Source organism: Protopterus annectens, chromosome 7.part0 (genome assembly GCF_019279795.1).
Source record: "Protopterus annectens isolate FY-2018-M chromosome 7.part0, PAN1.0, whole genome shotgun sequence".
Taxonomy (NCBI): domain Eukaryota; kingdom Metazoa; phylum Chordata; order Ceratodontiformes; family Protopteridae; genus Protopterus; species Protopterus annectens.
In genome coordinates, this window is record NC_056739.1 from 128,358,753 (window position 1) to 128,380,104 (window position 21,352).

The 21,352-nt window shown below is 44.5% G+C and overlaps 1 protein-coding gene across 1 annotated transcript in view; it reads left to right on the top strand.

The window, feature by feature from the left end:
• Window positions 1–21,352, top strand: part of ANKS1A (ankyrin repeat and sterile alpha motif domain containing 1A) — a 3,005,277-nt gene that overhangs the window by 2,224,407 nt on the left and 759,518 nt on the right. The window contains exon 19 of the mRNA XM_044076145.1: window positions 13,616–13,768. Coding sequence (XP_043932080.1) covers window positions 13,616–13,768 — 153 coding nt within the window. The remainder of the gene's footprint in view (window positions 1–13,615; window positions 13,769–21,352) is intronic.

Genomic DNA, 21,352 nt, shown 5'->3' on the forward strand with positions numbered 1-21,352 from the left:
CCTTCACCTTCCAAAGTTGAAGTCCCTCCCAGACGTCCCACCCGGTCAACGGGAGGCCGCTTTGGCAGAAATTGGCCATCTGCTAAAGAAAAGAGCCATCCAGCCCGTTCCCCAGACCAGATCGGATCAGGGTTCTACTCCAGATTCTTTTTAGTGCCAAAAAGACGGGGAACTAAGACCAATCCTAGACCTCTCTCTCTTGAATCTGGCAGTCCCCAAAGAAAAATTCGAATGGTCACTCTGCAATCTATTCTCCCCTTCTGGGAGAAAATCACTGGATGTGCTCGATAGACCTCAAGGACGCGTACTACCACATCCTGATGGACAGGCGCTCAGGAGGTTTCTCCGCTTCCGGCTGGGAGCCAGTCACTACCAGTTCCGGGTCCTTCCCTTTGGTCTCACCACAGCCCCAGGGTGTTCACCAAAGTATTAGCAGTGGTAGCGGCCCACCTGAGGCTTCAGGGGGTGCAGGTCTTTCCCTACCTGGACGACTGGCTTCTTACCGCCCCAACAAGGCATCTACTTCTATTGGCGCGAGACTCCTTTCTCCATCTTGCTCCCTTTCTGGGCATCACAATAAATACAAAAAAGTCCAACCTGGCGCCCACACAGCTCTTAGATTTTATAGGGGCCAGGCTAGACACAAGGAGTTTACGAGCCTTCCTCACTGCGGACAGAGTTCTAAATCTGCAGCTCCAGGTGCGGGCCATTCTCCATTCAAGTTCTGTTCCAGCGGAGTTGGTCCTGAGGGCTCTAGGGTCCATGGCATCGGCTATAGCACTTCTTCCTCTTGCCAAAGGCAAAAACAGACATGGCAGAGGTAGAGGGCAAACTCGAGGCTCCTACAGAGGATGTCAGTGGCAGCCTCCGAACCAGAGAGGTGGGGGGCAGGACCTTCCACTGCTCCGCAGGGACAATCTCAATGACTTGACTTTGACTCCGCCATCCAGGGCTCAATTAGAAGCACCTTTGGGCGGAAAATTATCTTTATTCTCACAAAATTGGCACAATATTACAAAGGACAAATGGATACTGGACATAATAGACAAAGGATACAGATTCCATTTTCATACACTGCCAACAAGACATGGCAGGCCAAACCTGCCACCAAATCAAAGGGCAGAGGTACTCAAACAAATAACAAACCTACTTCAAATAAGAGCAATAGAGAAGGTTCCTTCTGCAGAACAAGGCCAAGGATTTTATTCAAGACTGTTCCTTGTTCCAAGAAAAGAAAACCAATGGAGACCCATTCTGGACTTGTCCGCACTGAATACTTACCTTATTGTGCCAAAACTCAAAATGCTGACTTTACAGCAACTCCTTCCCATGCTGGGCAAGGGGTCTTGGCTGGTAACTCTGGACGTCAAGGAGGCATACCTGCATGTCCCGATCAGACAAAGTTGCAGAAGATACCTCAGATTTCTTGCAGGCTCAGAGCATTATCAATTCTCAGCATTGCCCTTTGGCTTATCTACTGTGCACAGAGTGTTCACGAAATGCCTGGCATCAGTAATTGCACATTGCAGACTTCAGGGGATACAAATATACCCTTACCTGGACGACTGCCTTATACAAGCGGACAGCCAACAAGCCTTGTTAAAAAACTTGGACTATGTCATTCACCTACTGCAGGCCTTGGGATACACAGTCAATATTCAGAAATCAAGTCTCGTACCATCCCAGCAAATACCTTTCCTGGGTGCCACACTGGACACAAACACCCAGATGGCGTTTCTGACAAAAGAAAAACAAAAGCAATTGCCAGAATACTTCAGAAAATTAGCAACACATACCCAGATGACTGCAAGGAAAATCCTGCAGGCCCTGGGTTTCATGGCATCTTGCATTCTTCTGATTCCACACGCAAGGCTGCATATGAGGAAACTACAATGGTATCTAAAAAGTGTATGGTCTCAACACAGCCATAGTCTGGAAGCATTGATCCCACTCATCCCATGCCTTCAAAAGGAATTTCTGTGGTGGGCTCAAGCAAGCCAGATAAACAAAGGTCTGCCTTTCAGCAAGCCTCATACAAGTCAAACCATAACAACAGATGCCTCAGACCATGGATGGGGGGGCGCACATGGAGGGCAGATGCATTCAAGGACAATGGACACAAAAAGAAAAGCACCTGCACATCAACCAAAAAGAAATGCTGGCAGTGATACATGCAATCAAGGCCTTCGAAAAGATCATGCATCAGGGCCATCTACTAATAGACAGACAATACCACAGTTATGTGGTACATAAACAAGCAAGGAGGTACCCATTCCTACCCTCTTTGCAGACTGGCAATGAATCTCTGGGATATTTCCCTGCAATTGAAAATAGAGCTACAATCCCAGTTTGTACCAGGGAAGGACAATGTTCTGGCGGACAGCCTAAGCAGAAACATCATGGATCCACACGAATGGATGTTGCATCCAGACATTTTCTTACAAATAACTCAAGCATGGGGAAGGCCGGACATAGATCTTTTTGCCTCCCACCTCAATCACCATCTGAAAAAGTTTTGCACAAGGACATACCATCCTCAAGCATGGAAGGTGGACTCTCTCTCCTTCAGTTGGAACTCTCTAACACTATATGCCTTCCCACCTCTTCCTTTGATGACCAAGGTGTTACTAAAGATCAAGACAGATCAACCGAAAGTCATACTGATAGCTCCAGACTGGCCAAGACAACACTGGTACCCACTGCTACGGAGCTTGACACACACCAATCTCTGGCTCCTTCCTCAAAGGCCTCTTCTTCTGACACAGCACAATTACAGGACGCTACACCCCAGCTTGAAAACATTGAAGCTGACAGCTTGGAAGATTCCACGACTATTCCTCAGGATACACTTTCCAAGAGGGTAAAAGATATCATCCTGGAGGCGCGCAGACCTTCCACTAGAAAAACATACTCAGCAAAATGGAAGAGATTTCTTATCTGGAACAGCAAAAAGGGTCAAGACCCATCAGTGATGAGCATTCCACAGATCCTAGAATATTTGGCTGAAATGCTCCACAATGGCCTTTCATATTCTTCCATAAAAATACATGCTTCAGCAATATCTGCCAAATATAACACTGATCCGCCTGTATTTTCTCACCCATTGCTAAGACAGTTTCTAAGAGATATAAGGAACATCAACCCTCCAAGGAAACCGCCAGTGCCTGCATGGGACCTCAACTTCTTGCTGGAAAAATTAACTCTTCCTCCCTTTGAACCAGCAGCATCTTCAGAGTTGAAATTTCTGTCTTGGAAGACAGCTTTCCTTCTGGCTGTAACCTCAGCAAGAAGAGTCTCTGAGCTACAGGCCCTTATGGCAATACAACCATTTCTCATTTTTCATCAGGACAGAGTTAGTTTGAGAACCAATCCGTCATTCATGCCAAAGGTGGTATCCAGGGTGTCCCTGAATCAAGCTATTCACCTGCCTACCTTCTTTCCCAATCCTCAAAATAAAGGAGAGAGACTTCTGCACACCTTGGACATACACAGACAGTTGCGCTACTACTTGGACATTACAAAGTCCTTCAGAAAATCTGACCAGCTTTTTGTAGCTTGCGCTGCTGGATTGCAGGGAAAAGCAATTTCCAAACAGACAATTTCTAAATGGATTGGAAATTGCATTTGATTCTGCTACTCTTTTCATGGAAAAACTGTGCCAGCTGACATCAGGCCACATTCCACCAGAGCTACAGCCACCTCCACAGCCTTTTTAAGAGGAGTGGCAACAAAGGACATTTTAGAAGCTGCTACATGGAGCTCCGTGCATACATTTTCCAAACATTACAACCTGCCTTTATATTCCAGATCCAGAGCAGGGTTTGCTTCTGCACTCCTGCAGGGCATTTTAGCTACACCATCTTTGTCTTAGTGCCTACCACCCCCAGGTTGGCTATGGTATTCAACCCATATGTCAGGACTGCAGTTGCATCCTTGAAGGACATAGTACAGATGTCCTTCAAGGATGCATCTGCAGTCATAACATGGGGATTGTCCTGCCTCTGGCAGCCCTTCGGTTGGCCAGATTCCAAAGTCTGGGTCTGGCCTCGGCTAATGTCGCACTTTCCCCAACGTCAGAGCGTGTGGGGTATAAAAGCATCAGCCGACGCCATTTTCCTCAGTCTTTCTTGCCGCGCGGTGCCCGAAGCAGAAGCGGTTCGCAAGTGCCGGTCTGTCAGATCCTGTGATTCAGCTACCGAAGACTTCGAAAAAGCTAAGTACCCCGTTGGGGACTCTTTCTTGCCTCAGCCGATGTCAGATAAAGTAAATAATTGTTTAACTTGTGGGAAACAAATACCTCATAAGGATTTCCACTCCTACTGTCTTCCTTGCTTAGGCCCAGACCACGAAGTATCGGCCTGTTCTGCCTGTGCTTCCTTCAACCGACGAACTCTTAGACGTCGGTCTGAGTTTGCAGAGGAATTTTTTGGGGCTAGTTTTGCATATAAAATGCCGTCGGAGACTCCGACATCACATTTTGTGAAAATACGGAAGGACAAGGACCGACACTCGCGGCCCGTGGTTTCGGCTGAAACCACGGTAAGGCCTACCGCGAGTGTCTCGGTTTCGGACGAAACCGAGTCCTCGGAGATTCCTTCATCCGAATCCACTCAACCGACCACCGCGGCCCGGGAGGCCCCGGCTGAGTCGGCTACTGAGCTACCTACCGAAACCAGTGTCCAGGAAATGTCCGACACCATACCTTTGGACAAATCTACTCCTGCACGTGGGGCAGCTAGACCCCCTGCTTCCATGTCCATTAAGGCCTTTTCCAGGGCTAAAGCTGCTAAAAATTCTAAAGCTTTGCCTCCCAAGACTATCTCCCAGAGGCCTTCTTCTAGTTCTCAGATCCTCAGCCTTGCAACCTCACCTCAACCTCACCCGGACAGGGCCTCTCACCCACCACCAGACAAAAGGCCCAGGACTGAGCCCTCTGACCCACACTCTTCAGATGAGTCCACGGATGGATCTGAGTTGTCAGATCACCAGGAGGAGGCTTATTCGCCCTATGAGGATTCTGATGCTGAAGAATCTATCCCTTCGGCCTCCCCTCCTGAAGAGTTTTCCTTTGGTGAGACTCTACACTCCATGAGAGAGCATTTTCAATGGCAAGGTCAGGAATTCTCTGATTCTAGAAAAAGATTAAGGACCTTTTTGCATTTGCCTCAACATAGGCCCTTAGCTATACCTCCTGTTTTGAATGTAATTGATGATGTGTACAATGATGTTAGTACAGCCCCTGATACTCTCCCTCCGGCACCTGCTAAACCTGATAGATACTACAGGGTCCCGGACTCTCATTTTCATTTGTATAAAGCCCATTCTGCAGACCCAGATACTATTTCTTAGGGCCCTAAAGGGGTTGCGGCTGACACTGCCAAAAATGCTCTACCTTCTGAAAGAGAGTCTAGAGCTTTAGAGAGATGGGGAAAGAAGGTATATACTTCTGCAACTCTTTCCGTCAGGGCATTAAATTGTCAATTTCATATGATACAGTACCAAGAGTATTTGTTAGATGAACTGAATAAGAAGCTTTCTTCTCCTGAACCCCTTGACCGTAAATCCCTTCAGGATTTGGTACACAACTCACAGCAGGTTAGTAAACATTTCTTAAAGTGTGGTTATGATGCACTGGAGGCTTCATGTAGGTCAGCTTTGACTGGGGCAGTTATTCATAGGCATGCCTGGCTGAAGGAACAATCTTTGCCAGACCATGTTAAAGCTAAACTCCGGGATGCTCCAATGGAGAAACACAATTTATTTGGCTCCTCGGCTCAGGAGGTCTTAAAAAAGTTTGAAGAAAAGGCAAAATCTGTGCAAACAGTTAAGGATTTCCTGCAAGTACAACCACCGAGATTCAGCAGAAACTGGCCTACTAAGAATTGGTCCTTTCCAGACTCGGACAGAGCCCAGAGGGGCAGGAACAGGTGCCCCAGAGGTAGAGGGCAATCTAGGGGCTCCTACAGAGGCCGTCAGTGGCAGCCTACCAACCAGAGAGGTAGTGCAGCAACAGCAACAACAACTACTACACCAGGACAGACTCAATGACTTTACTCTGATTCCGCCTACCAGGGCTCAACTGGAAGTTCCCTTGGGCGGAAAGCTTGCTTTATTCTCAAAAAACTGGCATTATATTACAAGGGACACATGGACACTGCAAATAATAGACAAAGGATACAGGTTCCACTTCCACACTTTGCCAAAAAGAAACGGAATGCCAAACCTGCCACCAAATCAGAGGGCAGAGGCTTTAAAGCAGATCAACAACTTGCTTCAAATGAAAGCCATAGAAAAGGTACCACTTTCAGAACAAGGCCAAGGATTTTACTCCAGACTGTTTCTTGTACCAAGAAAAGAAAATCAATGGAGGCCTATTCTCGACCTGTCCGCACTCGATACTTACCTCATTGTGCCAAAATTCAAGATGCTGACCCTACAGCAACTTCTTCCCATGCTGGGCAAGGAGTCTTGGCTGGTGACTCTAGATCTCAAGGAGGCATACCTGCATGTCCCTATTCGACCAAGTTGCAGAAGACACCTCAGATTTCTTGCAGGATCAGAGCATTATCAATTCTCAGCATTGCCCTTTGGCTTATCTACTGCGCCTAGAGTATTCACGAAATGCCTGGCATCAGTAATTGCACACTGCAGACTTCAGGGGATTCAAATATACCCATATCTGGATGACTGCCTTATACAAGCGGACAACAAGGAAAATTTGATAAAGGACTTGGCCTATGCCATCCACCTGTTACAGGCCTTGGGATACACAGTCAACATCCAAAAATCAAGACTTGTTCTATCCCAAAGGATAACCTTTTTGGGTGCGGATCTAGACACAACCACCCAAATGGCCTTTCTCTCAGAAGAAAAACAAAAACAACTTCCGGATTACTTCATGAATCTGACAAGACAAACTCAGCTTACTGCAAGGAAAATCCTGCAGGCCCTGGGTTACATGGCATCCTGCATAATTCTGATACCACAGGCCAGGCTGCATATGAGAAAATTACAATGGTATCTAAGGAGTGTATGGTCTCAACACAGTCACAGTTTGGAAACTTTGATACCAATTATTCCTTGCCTTCAAAAGGAATTCCTGTGGTGGGCTCAGGCCTGCCAGTCCAACAGAGGGTTGCCTTTCAACAAACCAAAAACAAAACAAACCATCACCACGGACACTTCAGACCGAGGATGGGGAGCACACATGGAGGGCAAATGTATCCAAGGCCTATGGTCTCAAGGACAGCTGCGCATGCACATAAACCAAAATGAAATGCTGGCAGTGATACACGCAATCGAGGCCTTCAAACCTTTCCTCCATCAAGGCCACCTGTTAATAAGGACAGACAACACCACGGTCATGTGGTACATAAACAAGCAGGGAGGCACACACTCCTACCCTCTATGCAGGCTGACTATGAATCTATGGGAACTATGCCTGAAACTCAGTATCCAACTACAGTCCCAGTTCGTGCCAGGAAAAGAAAATACACTGGCAGACAGCTTAAGCAGAACTACCATGGATGCACACGAATGGATGCTGCACCCAGACATCTTCCAACTCATAACAAAGGCATGGGGAAAGCCGGAGATAGATCTGTTCGCCTCCCCCCTCAACTGAAGACATTCTGCTCAAGGACATACCACCCACAAGCTTGGAGGGTGGACTCCCTCTCTTTCAGCTGGAAAGCTCTAAAAGTATATGCCTTCCCACCTCTCCCATTAATGTCCAAGGTTCTACTGAAGATCGGGCGGAACAGCCAATAGTGAGTCTGATAGCTCCAGACTGGCCAAGGCAACACTGGTATCCACTATTGAGGAGCATGTCACAGGCGAAACCATGGCCTCTCCCCCTATGGCCTCTTCTTCTGACACAGAACAATTTCAAGATCATGCATCCCAACTTGAAAACATTGCAGCTAACTGCCTGGAAAATTCCTTAAAACCCCATCAAAATATTTTATCACAGAGAGTAAAGGACATTGTTATGGAAGCTCACTGGCCTTCCACAAGGAAGACATACTCAGCTAAATGGAAAAGATTTCTCATTTGGAGCACAACAAAAGGCTTAGATGTGACAGTGGCGAGCATGACACATATTCTGGAATACTTAGCAGAATTGTTCCACAATGACCTGTCCTATTCTTCCATTAAGATTCATGCCTCAGCAATTTCAGCAGAATACAATGTGGAGCCACCTATCTTCTCGCACCCTCTCCTCAGGCAATTTCTGAGAGGGATCAAAAATATCAATCCTCCAAGAAAACCCCCTTTACCTGCTTGGGATCTCAACTTTGTGCTGGAGAAACTAACACTTCCTCCCTTTGAACCAGCAGCAGCAGCGGCGGATCTACAGTTTCTGTCTTGGAAAACTGCATTCCTTCTGGCAATAACTTCAGCAAGAAGAGTATCTGAGTTACAAGCTTTAATGGCAGTACAGCCATTTCTTATCTTCCATCAGGACAGAGTTTCACTAAGAACCAATCCTACTTTTATGCCAAAGGTGGTATCTAGGGTATCCCTGAACCAAGCTATTCACTTGCCTACATTCTTCCCAAATCCACTGAATAGAGGGGAAAAACTTCTGCACACTCTGGATATACACAGACAACTACGCTACTACTTGGACAGAACTAAAAGTAGCAGAAAAACTGACCAACTATTTGTAGCATATGCTGCTGGGGTACAAGGAAAAGCAATTTCCAAACAGACAATTTCAAAGTGGATAGGAAATTGCATTCGATTTTGTTACTCCTTTCATGGAAAGACAGTTCCTGCAAACATCAGGCCTCATTCCACTACAGCCTTCCTACGAGGGGTGGCTACCAAGGACATTTTATAAGCTGCTACATGGAGCTCCGTGCATACATTTGCCAAACATTACAATCTACCTTTATACTCCAGATCCAGAGCAGGTTTTGCTACTGCAGTCCTGCAGGGGATCTTAGCTACACCATCCTTTTCTTAGTACCTCCTCCCCCAGATTGGCTATGGTATTCTACCCATATGTTATGACTGCAGATGCATCCTTGAAGGACATAGTACAGTTTTGTACCTACCATAAATGTAGATGTCCGATAGTTATGCATCTGCAGTCAGGGTAACCCTCCCTCCTTCCCCTCTGTGGTATTCTTAGGGTACTTACCCCTCCATTAGCTAGCTGGGGGATCTATTATGGTGTATTTGTTTGTATATATATGTATATATTTATTGGAAAATGTTTGGAATTTTACTGCATTCCTCTAAATTTGGCCTTCCTAGAGGGCACCTGGCATCTGGGGTAAGAAACACTGAGGAAAATGGCGTTGGCTGATGCTTTTATACCCCAGACGCTCTGACGTCGGGGAAAGTGCGACATCAGCCGAGGTCAGATCCAGACTTTGGAATCCGGCCGACCGAAGGGCTGCCTGAGGCAGGACAATCCCCATATGTTATGACTGCAGATGCATACCTATCGGACATCTACATTTATGGTAGGTACAAAACTGTACCTACCATAAATGTAGATGTCCGATAGGTATGCAACTGCAGTCAGGTTTTCCCTCCCACCTACCCCTCTGTGGTATTCTTTTGGGTTTCTACCCCTCATTTTAGCTACCTGGGGTAATCTTTTATGATGTATTTGTTTTTATGTTGTTGTACTTGTCTGGAATTTTTTCTCTATTTTCAAAACTTAGCCTTCCTTAGAGGGCACCTGGCATCTGGGGCAAGAAACACTGAAGAAGATGGCGTCGGCTGACGCTTTTATACCCCAGGCGCTCTGACGTCGGGGAAAGGGCGACTTCAGCCGACGCCGGACCCAGACTTTGGAATCCGGCCTACCGAAGGGCTGCCTGAGGCAGGACAACCCATATGTCAGGACTGCAGTTGCATACCTATCGGACATCTACATTTATGGTAGGTACAAAACTGTACTTTATGCTTAGCTGAAATGTTACAAGGTTATGGCACTACAGACCTTGCAATGTTCAAATGTAGGTACAAAGGTGCTTCAAGAAGTTTTGTTGTGCAAGCAAAAGGATGGTAAAAAGAGAGAGAAGTATGAGGGACAGTGGTGAGGACATTATGCAGAATTCTGGGTAAAGAGGAGGGGAATGGTGCAGTGTCAGTGACAGAAATGTTGCTATTTTTACAATAATTCTGGCACTGGTAATGCTCAACGAGATATTTTGTGGAATCCTTCAGACTTTGTGCCTTGTATGGACAGTTGAGATGAGAGAACTGGCACTGAGATAAATATAATTACTCTTTTACTGTGATACTGTCGCTGGTCAACCAGATATTTTTGGCAGTGTTAATTGGAACAACTTGGACTGGAGTATTTTATTATGTGGTAACTTGTTTGTGTGGAGTATGATGGAGATGAGAATATTACATGGCCATATGACATCATGGCTGTAAGTCCAGAGTGAGGTGGTGGTTGGTTGGGATTGGCTGGATGAAAATAATTGACTGTCTTGGCATTTGCTCAGTTTAGTCAGTTTTTGGCTTAGTATGTCTATGTATTTCTGAGAAGAAAGATGGACTACTGGACACCTGATATGCACAGACAGCGTAGGTATAATTGTGGCTTTCTGTGGAGGAAAATAACTAGCTGCCTGCTGCTGTTTGCTTATTATTTTGGTGTTACAGGACTGATGTGATTATGTAAACATTATGCAGTATTTTAATGTGCAACAAATGTGTGTTTGGAACAAAGGTAAAATGCATTACATAGTCATGCTCTTGTCATGATCAGGTGTCTGAATTGTAGATAGAAGTTACTTGGTTAGGGGTTGCATGGATGAAAGGAACTGACCCTGTTGACACTTGCTGTGTTTAACAGTCATTTCTCAAAAAAGTGATAAATACTTACAGTATATACAGACATATATATCAAAACAGTGGAGCCTAATACCCCAGAATATCTTACAAAACACAATAGTCATAGCTTCAAACAACCCCCTAAATGAATACCTTACTCAACAATGGCTATGCTTTTGTAGTACTTCTGGCTAGTTTCTCATGCCATCAATCATATTTGTTTTCTGCTGTCCTTCTCCTTGTCTTACTTTGACCAAATGAAAATGCCGCGATGGTTTATTTTAGTTACGTATCTAATGCGTTTCATATTACTGTCTGTAGTAAGCCTTAGGAAATGTAATGTTTTCTGTTTACATTCTCTTTTTGTAAATTGTGATTGTAGGCAACTGTTAAACATTTTGTATATTTTTTGTAAACATCTTTGTAATCTCTTTTTTGTACTATTGTTATGGAGTTTTTCTCCGGGTCTCTGCTGAAAATGGGCTACTTGCCAAGCTAGACACTACCCGGTTAACACATGTAAAATAAAATAAATAAATTAAATATAAAGAATGGCAGCAGGTTTTGTATGGGTATCATTAACCATGGCTTCAGGGCATATCCGGCATCACCAATAAGATGCTCCTAAGGGAGACCATGCTGCACAGATAGCTGGTATAGGTCAGACATACGGCAAATGATGGAATACTAGGATTGGTGAGGATGGCACAAAGACGTATTGTGTCTAGTGCTCTGTGCACTGCGTGCTGTCAGTCGATGGTGCTCCGTGCACTGCGCACTGTCAGTCGATGGTGCTCTGTGCGCTGCACGCTGTCAGTCGATGGTGCTCCGTGCACTGCACGCTGTCAGTCGATGGTGCTCCGTGCGCTGCACGCTGTCAGTCGATGGTGCTCCGTGCACTGCGCATGTCAGTCGATGGTGCTCCGTGCGCTGCACGCTGTCAGTCGATGGTGCTCCGTGTACTGCACGCTGTCAGTCGATGGTGCTCCGTGCACTGCACGCTGTCAGTCGATGGTGCTCCGTGCGCTGCACGCTGTCAGTCGATGGTGCTCCGTGCGCTGCACGCTGTCAGTCGATGGTGCTCCGTGCGCTGCACGCTGTCAGTCGATGGTGCTCTGTGCGCTGCGGGCTGTCAGTCGATGGTGCTCCGTGTGCTGCGCGCTGTCAGTCGATGGTGCTCCGTGCACTGCGCGCTGTCAGTCGATGGTGCTCCGTGCACTGCGCGCTGTCAGTCGATGGTGCTCCGTGCACTGCGGCTGTCAGTCGATGGTGCTCCGCGCGCTGTCAGTCGATGGTGCTCCGTGCACTGCGCGCTGTCAGTCGATGGTGCTCCGTGCACTGCGCGCTGTCAGTCGATGGTGCTCCGTGCACTGCGCGCTGTCAGTCGATGGTGCTCCGTGCACTGCGCGCTGTCAGTCGATGGTGCTCCGTGCACCGCGCGCTGTCAGTCGATGGTGCTCCGTGCACTGCGCGCTGTCAGTCGATGGTGCTCCGTGCACTGCGCGCTGTCAGTCGATGGTGCTCCGTGCACTGCGCGCTGTCCGTCAATAGTGCTCCCATGCACTGCACATTGTCAGTAGATACTGCTCCCATGCACTGCACAGTGTCAGTAGATACTACTCCCATGCACTGCACACTTTCAGTAGATGTTGTGGGAGCCCCTTATGGTTGATGTATCGTTATCCATGAGTACATGGTAGGATTGTGATAGAAATGCAGGTGTAGACAGTGGCTCCTAGCACCTCAAATAAAAAGGCTGTTTAATAGAATGTCTGCATAGTGGTGTTATTGTCTTCTAGGGACTTTGGGACTCGCATCTGCTCCTCCACATGCTGCAGCATCACATCCAGGAACTGGTGTAGGTTTCCCAAATAATCTCAAGGCACAATCTTGATGTTGCTTGATGATGGTTGCTGGAAGGTCCCTGTAGCAAGAACAGTCAGTGCCATACATGACTTAGTGTCCACAGGGCTTGATATTCCATATGCTTCATGAGGTTCATATGAGGATAGCAAATGTGTAACAGCTACTGTGGTATAGTGTCTTAACACTAGCAGCAAGAATGGCCTCAAACTTGTAGTGCTTGGCTAAGACATATAATACTTCTAACATCCAAGTGCAGTCTCTCTCCATGTTCATCAAGAAATCTGTGTGTAGCAGGTTGCTGGCAGTCATGAATTGATTGCACATTTTTTGTAAGTTCTTAAATTCGTCTGACATATTGTTTACCTTTCATATGCATTCATGTGGAGGCCCATTGGCATATCGTTATGTGGTCATTAGCAGATTATGCCAACCACACAATTTGCACAATGGGGCTATAAATGCCTCTGAATTGGACCTGCCCTTTGAGCTGCTTGTTGTTGCACGGTTTTGCTTGCTGCAGTGAGCTCTTTCTTTCTGAATCCCAGCCTTTTTTTTTTTTTTTTTTTTTTTTTTTTTTTTAAGTCTGAAGCTGCAGTCAGCAAAGCTACTCTAACGCAGTTGTTCTACACCCTCACTTATCATGCATACTACCAGGGGTCATAGTCCTGTTAGCTTTTCCTGGTACTACAACACTTGTTGAATTTGTGCTTTCTTGTTTGTAGAACAATTTGTGCTTAATTTGTTTTGCTGTTGCGTAATGATACCTTTGTAATGCATTTATTTGTGTTTTAAAAGTTTTAAACCATTTACATTAATTTTTGAACTTGAAATACACAATAATATGACTAGATTCTTGTAAGTAGATTGCTTTTATGCTGAACGTATCTGAAATTTGTTTCTTATGGACCTCGACTTTAAAAATGCATGCATTTTAATTTTGCAGGTTAAACCCTTGGGATATGATGGAAACAGTCATCCTTCTATTCCCTGCTGGTTGGAATCCTTAGGTCTGCAGGACTACATTCAGTCCTTCCTCTCAAATCGCTATAACACCATAGATGCTGTAAAGAACCTGTGGGACCTGGAGATAGTTAATGTAAGTGTCAGTGTATGTAAGATTTTAAAAGGCTAAATTTAACCAGTACATCTCACACTGTAACTGAAATTCATCTTAAAGTGGGGACATTTTTATGATTTATCATAATAAAAAAGTACAGTTTCATAAAAACTTGTCTACCTTGCAAGCACCCATGAGGATTGGCACTTAACATGACTGTAAGTTTGAAAGTTTGCTTTCAGGAGACAACAATAGTAGTGTTTTTCATGTGGTTCTGTGCTATAAGTTACTTTTCATTCATTCATTTCTCCAGTAACCTTTTTTTCCTGTCAGAGTCAGAAGGGGACTGGAGCCTGTCTCAGCACTCTGTGTGTATAAGACAGAGAATTAATCTTGAACTAGCAACCAGTCCCTAACAAAGCAGTACACATTCAGAGGAGGACCATTTCATTTCACCTTTATGTCCTGAGGAGGGAAATAGTGCATCCAGCAAAAGCTCCTATGGACAGAGGGGAGGACATATAAACTCAGCACAAATGGAACATGAGATGAGAAACAAGCTGGAGAACCAGCTGCTGCTAGGTAGACAATGATGACTGGTAATCTGTTTTTAGCATAGATGTTAAAATCGGAGGTTAGAAGTCTGAAACCTGATAAACAGAAAATTACTGGAAAGTATAGTAGCTAATGTTGTGTAAGTTAGTGAAAATGATATTGAATGTAACATATTATTTCTGTTTTGATCATGTAATAATGTCCCCTCTGTGAACATGGATGTTTTTTCAGAAAATTTATAGCAGAAAGTCTTGTAAATGGCTTCAGCTTACAAAGTAGGAAGATTGTGGATTAAAATCAATAAATAAAATGACTTGGAAAAATTTAAACATCTTTAGTGTCTTTGTTTTAATAAGAAATACTTGCACAAGGTTGAGGGCATAGCTACAGTTGTGTGTGTATTCTATGGTGTAAGGTTGAACCACTGAGCAGTACACAAATATTCGTTATGTGACTTGTGCAATTTATCAGGGATATTCCTGATATCATCCCAGAGCTTTCACAAGCTACTCTGACTTTGCCATACTTTGCAGGATAAGGATATACAAAATGCAGAATTTATAACAGCACGGTTATAAATGTAGTAAAAAATCATTGCTTCTCAACACACAAACTTGGTTATCTCCTCTAATACCTAACTATTTTATGTCTTAAATTACTCCTACTTTTGTTATATACCACTCTATTTGTAAAGTCTCAATACAAGGCTTGTAAACGTAATGTCTTTGAATATCAGTACAAGTTTTACTATACTGACTATTATGTTATGTATTCAATTATAAAATTTGTTGTTGTAAATGTCGATTGAATTAGATGTGATACCTTGGAGCTTTTCTCAAAGAGCCTGCACTGAAAAAGGGCACATGTGCACAGTCGGTCTTTCTTGGTAAATATGGTCACACATCAGGAAAGAAATTCTAAGGAATACTGAAATGTAATGAAATAAATGGTATATGTACAGTAACCTGAATCAAGCCTACATAGCTGTAGGTCAGTGAATGATATAATAAGAAAGAAGAAAAAATACCAACGATCACAGCTGGAACTGAGTAATACAGAAGTCATAAAACACAGCAGTTCTACCAGACTAGCTTCGCTCCCCAACAGAAACTTTGTCACTTAACTTCCACTGAGCCAGGTGGAAAAGACCTCATATAAAATCATCCATAGTTCATTGGGAAGAGCGGATTGACGAGTATCCGTGCACAATAAGACGTAAATGTCCCCGTGCACAACTAAGAGAAACTCTGCACACCAAATCTACATGATAAAGTGACTGACGTGTCAGTCTAACACCTGCTGGATCTAATCACAGTCCTTTTGAAATGATACCCAAGCTACCATCTGAGCAGACGAGACTAACTAGAGAGTTTGTTTGTTTGTTTATGTCTTTCGGCTTTTCCCGGTTAGGGGTCGCCACAGCGGAACTCAGGTCCGCTAATGATTGGTAGTGGATTTTTACTTACCGGGTTACCAGCCCTGACGCACAACCTTCGACGAAGGCACGCCCCATTCACGTATGCCTCCACACAGAAGACGCTCTAGCTGAGAATAGAACAGGAGAACGTCTTGCTGTGAGGCGACAACGCTACCGCAGCACCACCACCGCAGTTTAACCAGAGAGTAAGTTTAGGTAAACAACTCCTCCCACAAAGTGATACTTCAGAAGATGGTGTTGAATTACATTATCAAAATCAACTTTAGCTCTCATGTAATTGTTCTTTGGTGTTCCTGTAAAGATGCTGTCTTTGATGTTTCTTTCTCAAAATCTCTCACGTTTTCTTTGATCTCATCCATATGGAAAATGTAGTCATCTGACTTCATTCAAATGATGAAGTAGCATAGTTGCGTTGGATCTGTCCTGCTGCTGTATCATCCACACCACAGGTGGAGTGAAGGAGAACCTGCCCTAGGTGCCATCTTGTACAGGATGCCAATATTTAAATAATAAGTTTGACATCTTGTAATTAATAAGCTTGTAAGCTGTCATATTAAGCTGTTTTTTTTTAGGTAGCTAAACAGAATTAAATATAATCGTGGGTATGCAAGCAATATATAAATGATCATAAAATATGGTCACAGTTGAGATTGCATAACAACTTGTAAAGTACCAAACTGTTCTTAAAAAGTTTATTAGCTTATAGCCTGTTATTATGTAGTTGCCACTGTGATCACTTACACATTTGAGGTCCCTGTCCCACTGGTATACTGCCCAGGTCAGCTATAGCTCTAACATAGGGGATTGAGACAAGTGTAGATGATGAACAACTCCCTAAATAATAAATCATTCAAGTGAAAAAGATAACTGCTAACTCCCAAGCTGGTTATAAAATAAGTCAAACAGAGAATATCAAAATAAAGAAGATAAATGTAATAAGATTAAAGTTTGGAGAAGGAATTAATGGGCTAAGCTCCTAGTTGCCAACTTGTGCCATGCCTTGGGTAGAATGTAGCTTTTGCCAACTGTAATTTGAAGGTAACATGATTGTTTTCCTCTGAAAGTATCAGTTTGGTTCCGGCTTTAGTCGCTTGTTGTTCGGCTTCCTCTTCCCCTTTTTTGTACATGATTGTCCCGTGGTGGTAGTTTTACTGCACATGCATGTGATTCTCTGACCTCCCTCATAACTGTTTACCTACTTCATTGAATGTGCTGTTTTTTCTTGTCTTTAGTGCATGATGCCCCTGAATTATGAAACTTATACCCTCCCATTTGGAGGAAATGTCCACAGCTTACATTTATTCTATATGAATGCAAAGCCACTTATTCTACATTTGGGGAATGTGTGCTACTTGGAGATGTTCTAACATTCACTGACTAACAGCCAGTTTGTTTCACTGGTAGCCCTACAAATCTGAAGGCCCCAACAGCAAGTGTGGGTATAACATTACCATATGATGCCTTTCTATATCACTGTTGCAGTATTCTTCACAGTAGGGATTTCTGCCAAGGATAGCCCAACATCTAGACAGTGTAAGAAAGCCTTTAGACCTTGCATGTGCCATATATCACACATATGTTCACTGTACAGGATATGTGGCGTAAAGGTGATGTATGGATGCAATTACCCAAAACTACTTTGCCATCAGTCTGCATGCCATCATCGATCTGAAAGCCCTTCTGCTGTGTTGAATACGCAGCCATCAGATAAGTGCCCCATTGCTGTGTTTTTATTTTTCTATGATCTTGTTACATTTTAGTTGCCTAGAGTTCGTGTCATCAAGAAGGGAAAATATCAGTGTGGGAGCCAGATCTCCCCATAAGGATTGTCACGAAAAATGTCTTTGTCTGGGTGCTTCCCACGACCATAAGCATTTGCAAACCAGTTGTACCCAAAACTCTTAGACATAGTCACTCATTTTCCATGGCTATCCGTCTTGAGAACTAGAGGCTTAAATTGTTAGCCCAAGGTAGCATGGCAGAATCTCCTAACCCCGAGGCCCTGTTAAGCAAGAAGCCCAAGAAACCTTGTCCAGATTTTTTAGCTGTCAGGCCTCCACCAGATGTCCCTCTTGAAGTGAGTGAAAGCTCTGTAGGCCATCTGCTGTCTACTTTGGATTCCTCTGGCCGTTGGAGGCTAGCATGGATCCTTTGTTTTGCAATTCTTCTGAGGCTTTGCAGGCATCTGCTCCAAATTTTAAGGGGGAAACTCGGTTGATCATCTTGGAGGGCCCTAGAGGGATAATGCAGATTTTGTTCAGGAAAGAGGTTCCGGGTACTGTTATCAAATTTCAAGGGTCGGAACCTCTGGTGTTTGTCAGAGCTGACATCCTTGTTAAGAAAAAGCAGCAGAATAAGCATACTTCTGTACCCCTTAAGGATCCTGAAAGGGAATGGCAGGGGTTTACTCAGTTCAATGCCTTAATGACCCTGAAGCCTCCTCAAGGAGTTTCTGTGTCTATACCCCCCTTTGGACTTCTACTACTTACAAGTGAGCTAGGGCACCTAATTCCTCGGTTGAAAATTCAGTCTGATGAAGCGTTCCCTGTACTACTCTTCCCAGATGCCGTCACCTTTGGCTCATGGTTCTGGTGAAGAAAAGTTTACGTCTTGAGTCTCCTTTTTCAGGGATTCCCTAATCTCCTCTGGCACAACTTTCTTATTTCTCTGAGGTTCTTGAGTTCCTGTTGGATCAGGGAACTATTCAACCTGTCTCTTCTCAGGTATGAACGGGTTTTTACTCCAGGATGTTCCTGGTCCCTCAGAAGTAGGGCAAGATGTTCCTGGTCCCTCCAAAGGAGGGCACTTAGAGACCTATTCTGGATCTCTCCTTGCTCAATGCCTTTCTCAAGATTCCTACCTTCCAGATTGTTACTTTTCATTCCCCTGTTTCCTCTCATTCTACCCCAGGCTTTTCTTGAAGGATGCTTACTTATTCACCCTCTTGTCAATATGTTTCTACATTGCTCTCTCTCATTTTCAGTTCTGTACTTTGCCCTTTGGCCTCTGTACTGCCCCAAGAATATTCACAGAATGCCTAGCTCCTATGACTGCCTTTTGCAGGCTCCAGGGCACTCCGATTTTTCATTATCTAGATGCCCTGTTGTTTCAGGCACTTTCTCCCAGTCACCTGTTATAAGATCTAAGTTCATCATATCTCACCTTGAAAGTCTGATGTTTACTATTAACTTTAAAATGTCTGTCCTGACACCCTCTTAGGACCATCTTCTTCTGGGTTGCAGGATTCAGACAGTGCCAGTGTTGGGCTCTCTTCCACCTCCAAAAGTTCTGTCCTTGATAGCCTTTTTCCAGTCTCCTCCTCTTTTGCCTGCTATTCCAGACAGAGAGTTTATTTGAGCCCTGAGATTCATGCCATCTTCTAATCCAGGGCTCCCTCTTGCCAGACTGCACATGCAGAAGCTTCATTGGCCAGTTTGACTTCAACATTGCCATCCTCTAGATTTCAGTATGCCTCTCCTGACTTGTCTGAAGCAGGAATTCGAATGGTGTATTCTGCAAGTTTTCCTCAACCCAGGCCTGCCATTTCACCCTGTGGTTCCTTCTCAAGAACTATTCAGATGCTTCAGACAGGGGATGTGGGCTCCCTGCAGTCATCTGAAAGTCCAAGGTCTTTGGCCCCCCTCCCCATCAGACGTCAGACCATGTCAACATCAAAGAGATGAGAGCTCTGATACTGGCCCTTCAGTTTTTTCACACCATGCTCTCTCCAGGCCCTCTGAAAGTTTACACAGACAGTACCACAGTGATGTGGTATGTCAGCAAGCAGGAGGCACAAAGTCTCATCTTCTGCACAGGTTGCATCTGCAGGCCTGGGATCTGGCTCTCAGTTATTAGTGGCAAACCCTGTGAGCAGGTCCAAAACAAGAATGGTTGCTTCAAAGAGTCATGTATGTTCTTCATGTTTCACTGTTGCAGTCATTACATTTGGGTAATCTGCTGGCAGGTTGCCCTCAGTCGGCCTGAATTCCAAAGTCTTGGGTCCTGCATCGGTTGCTGTCTTCTCTTCCATGACGTCAGGTAGTCAGGGGTATACAACATGCAGCCGTCGCCATTTTCTTTCATCTTTCTTGCTGCGCGGTGCCCGAAGCAGAAGCATTTTCACAAGTGCCAGTCGACCGACTACTGAAAAATTCGAGTTTGAGTTTCAGAACCGAAGTCTTCACTAAAGCTAAGTACCCCGTTGGGGAAACTTTTTTCTTGATTTTTACCGATGTCAGAAAAAGTTAATAATTGTATTACTTGTGGGAAGCAAATACCTCATAAGGACTTCCATTTATACTGTATTCCTTGCCTAGGCCCTGATCACAACATTCCTGGCTGTCTGTTTTGTGCTAGATTTAACCAACGCACTATTAAGCGTCGGTATATTTTTGCATCAAAGTATTTTGGAAACAGATTTAACTACCCAGAAATGTAGTCGGATAGTAATCCGACTACCGGAGTACACAAAAAAACACAAAGAAAAGGACAGAGAAAGGCAGTCGAGATCCAAAACCGATGACGAAGCTTCACCTAAGCCAGTCGCTGGTTCGCCAGTACTCAGTGAGGCGCTTTCGCAGCCCCTGATACCCTCTACCTTTGAGTCGCAGGCCTCTACCGACACCCATGTGGAGTCCGGCATGCCACAAGATACTCAAGGTATTGGACCGACGGATGTATCTCCCTCAGATGGGTCTAGAGCCGCTGAGCAGGCACCGGCTTCTGAGGGTGTATTCAGACCTCAACATTTGTATATCAAACCGACGACAGCTGCAAAACCAAAGACCAAAACAACTTCTAAAACTAAAAAAACAATGCATGAGTCACGTGCACAGGCCTCTTTGCCTAAGAAACAGATGATCAAAATGGCTGAAGACCTTATTACCTTGATCAGGGGTACCCCTCCCCCTCCAGATAAGAGACCTAGGCAAGACACTGATTATGAATCTTCAGATCAGGTTTCTATTTCTTCTGATTCCTCTTCTGATCAGGAATTGTCTATACCTCCCTATGAGGATTCTGATGCTGAGGAGTCTATTCCATCTGCATCTCCTCCTGAGGATTATTCATTTGGAGAAACCTTGCATTCTTTGAGGGAGCATTTTCACTGGGAGAGTCAAGATTTCTCAGAATCAAAAAAGAGGCTCAGAGTTTTCCTTCTCCCTCAGCACAAGCCTTTAGCCACCCCCCCCTGTTTTAGACATTGTGGATGATGTGTTTTCGGAGTCAAACTTGACCCCTGACTCCTTACCTCCGGCACCCAGTAAGCCTGACAGATATTACAGGGTACCTAACTCGCATACATTTTTATTTAGAAACCCTGCTGCTGATCCTGAAACTATTTCACAGGGTCCAGAGGGAGTTAAGGCCTCAACAGCAAAAAATCCTACACCCTCTGACAGAGATTCAAGGGACACTAGACAGATGGGGAAAAAAGGTTTATACATCTGCAACCTTGGCAATCAGGGCCTTAAACTGTCAATTTCTTATGATTAAGTACCAACAACATGTTATGGGATTGCTGAAACAGAAAATTATGTTGATTTCAGAATGTGCAGAAAATAGGGAATTGCAGGAATTATTGCATGCAGCTGAACAAGTTAGAAAGCATACTTTGCAATGTGGTTTTA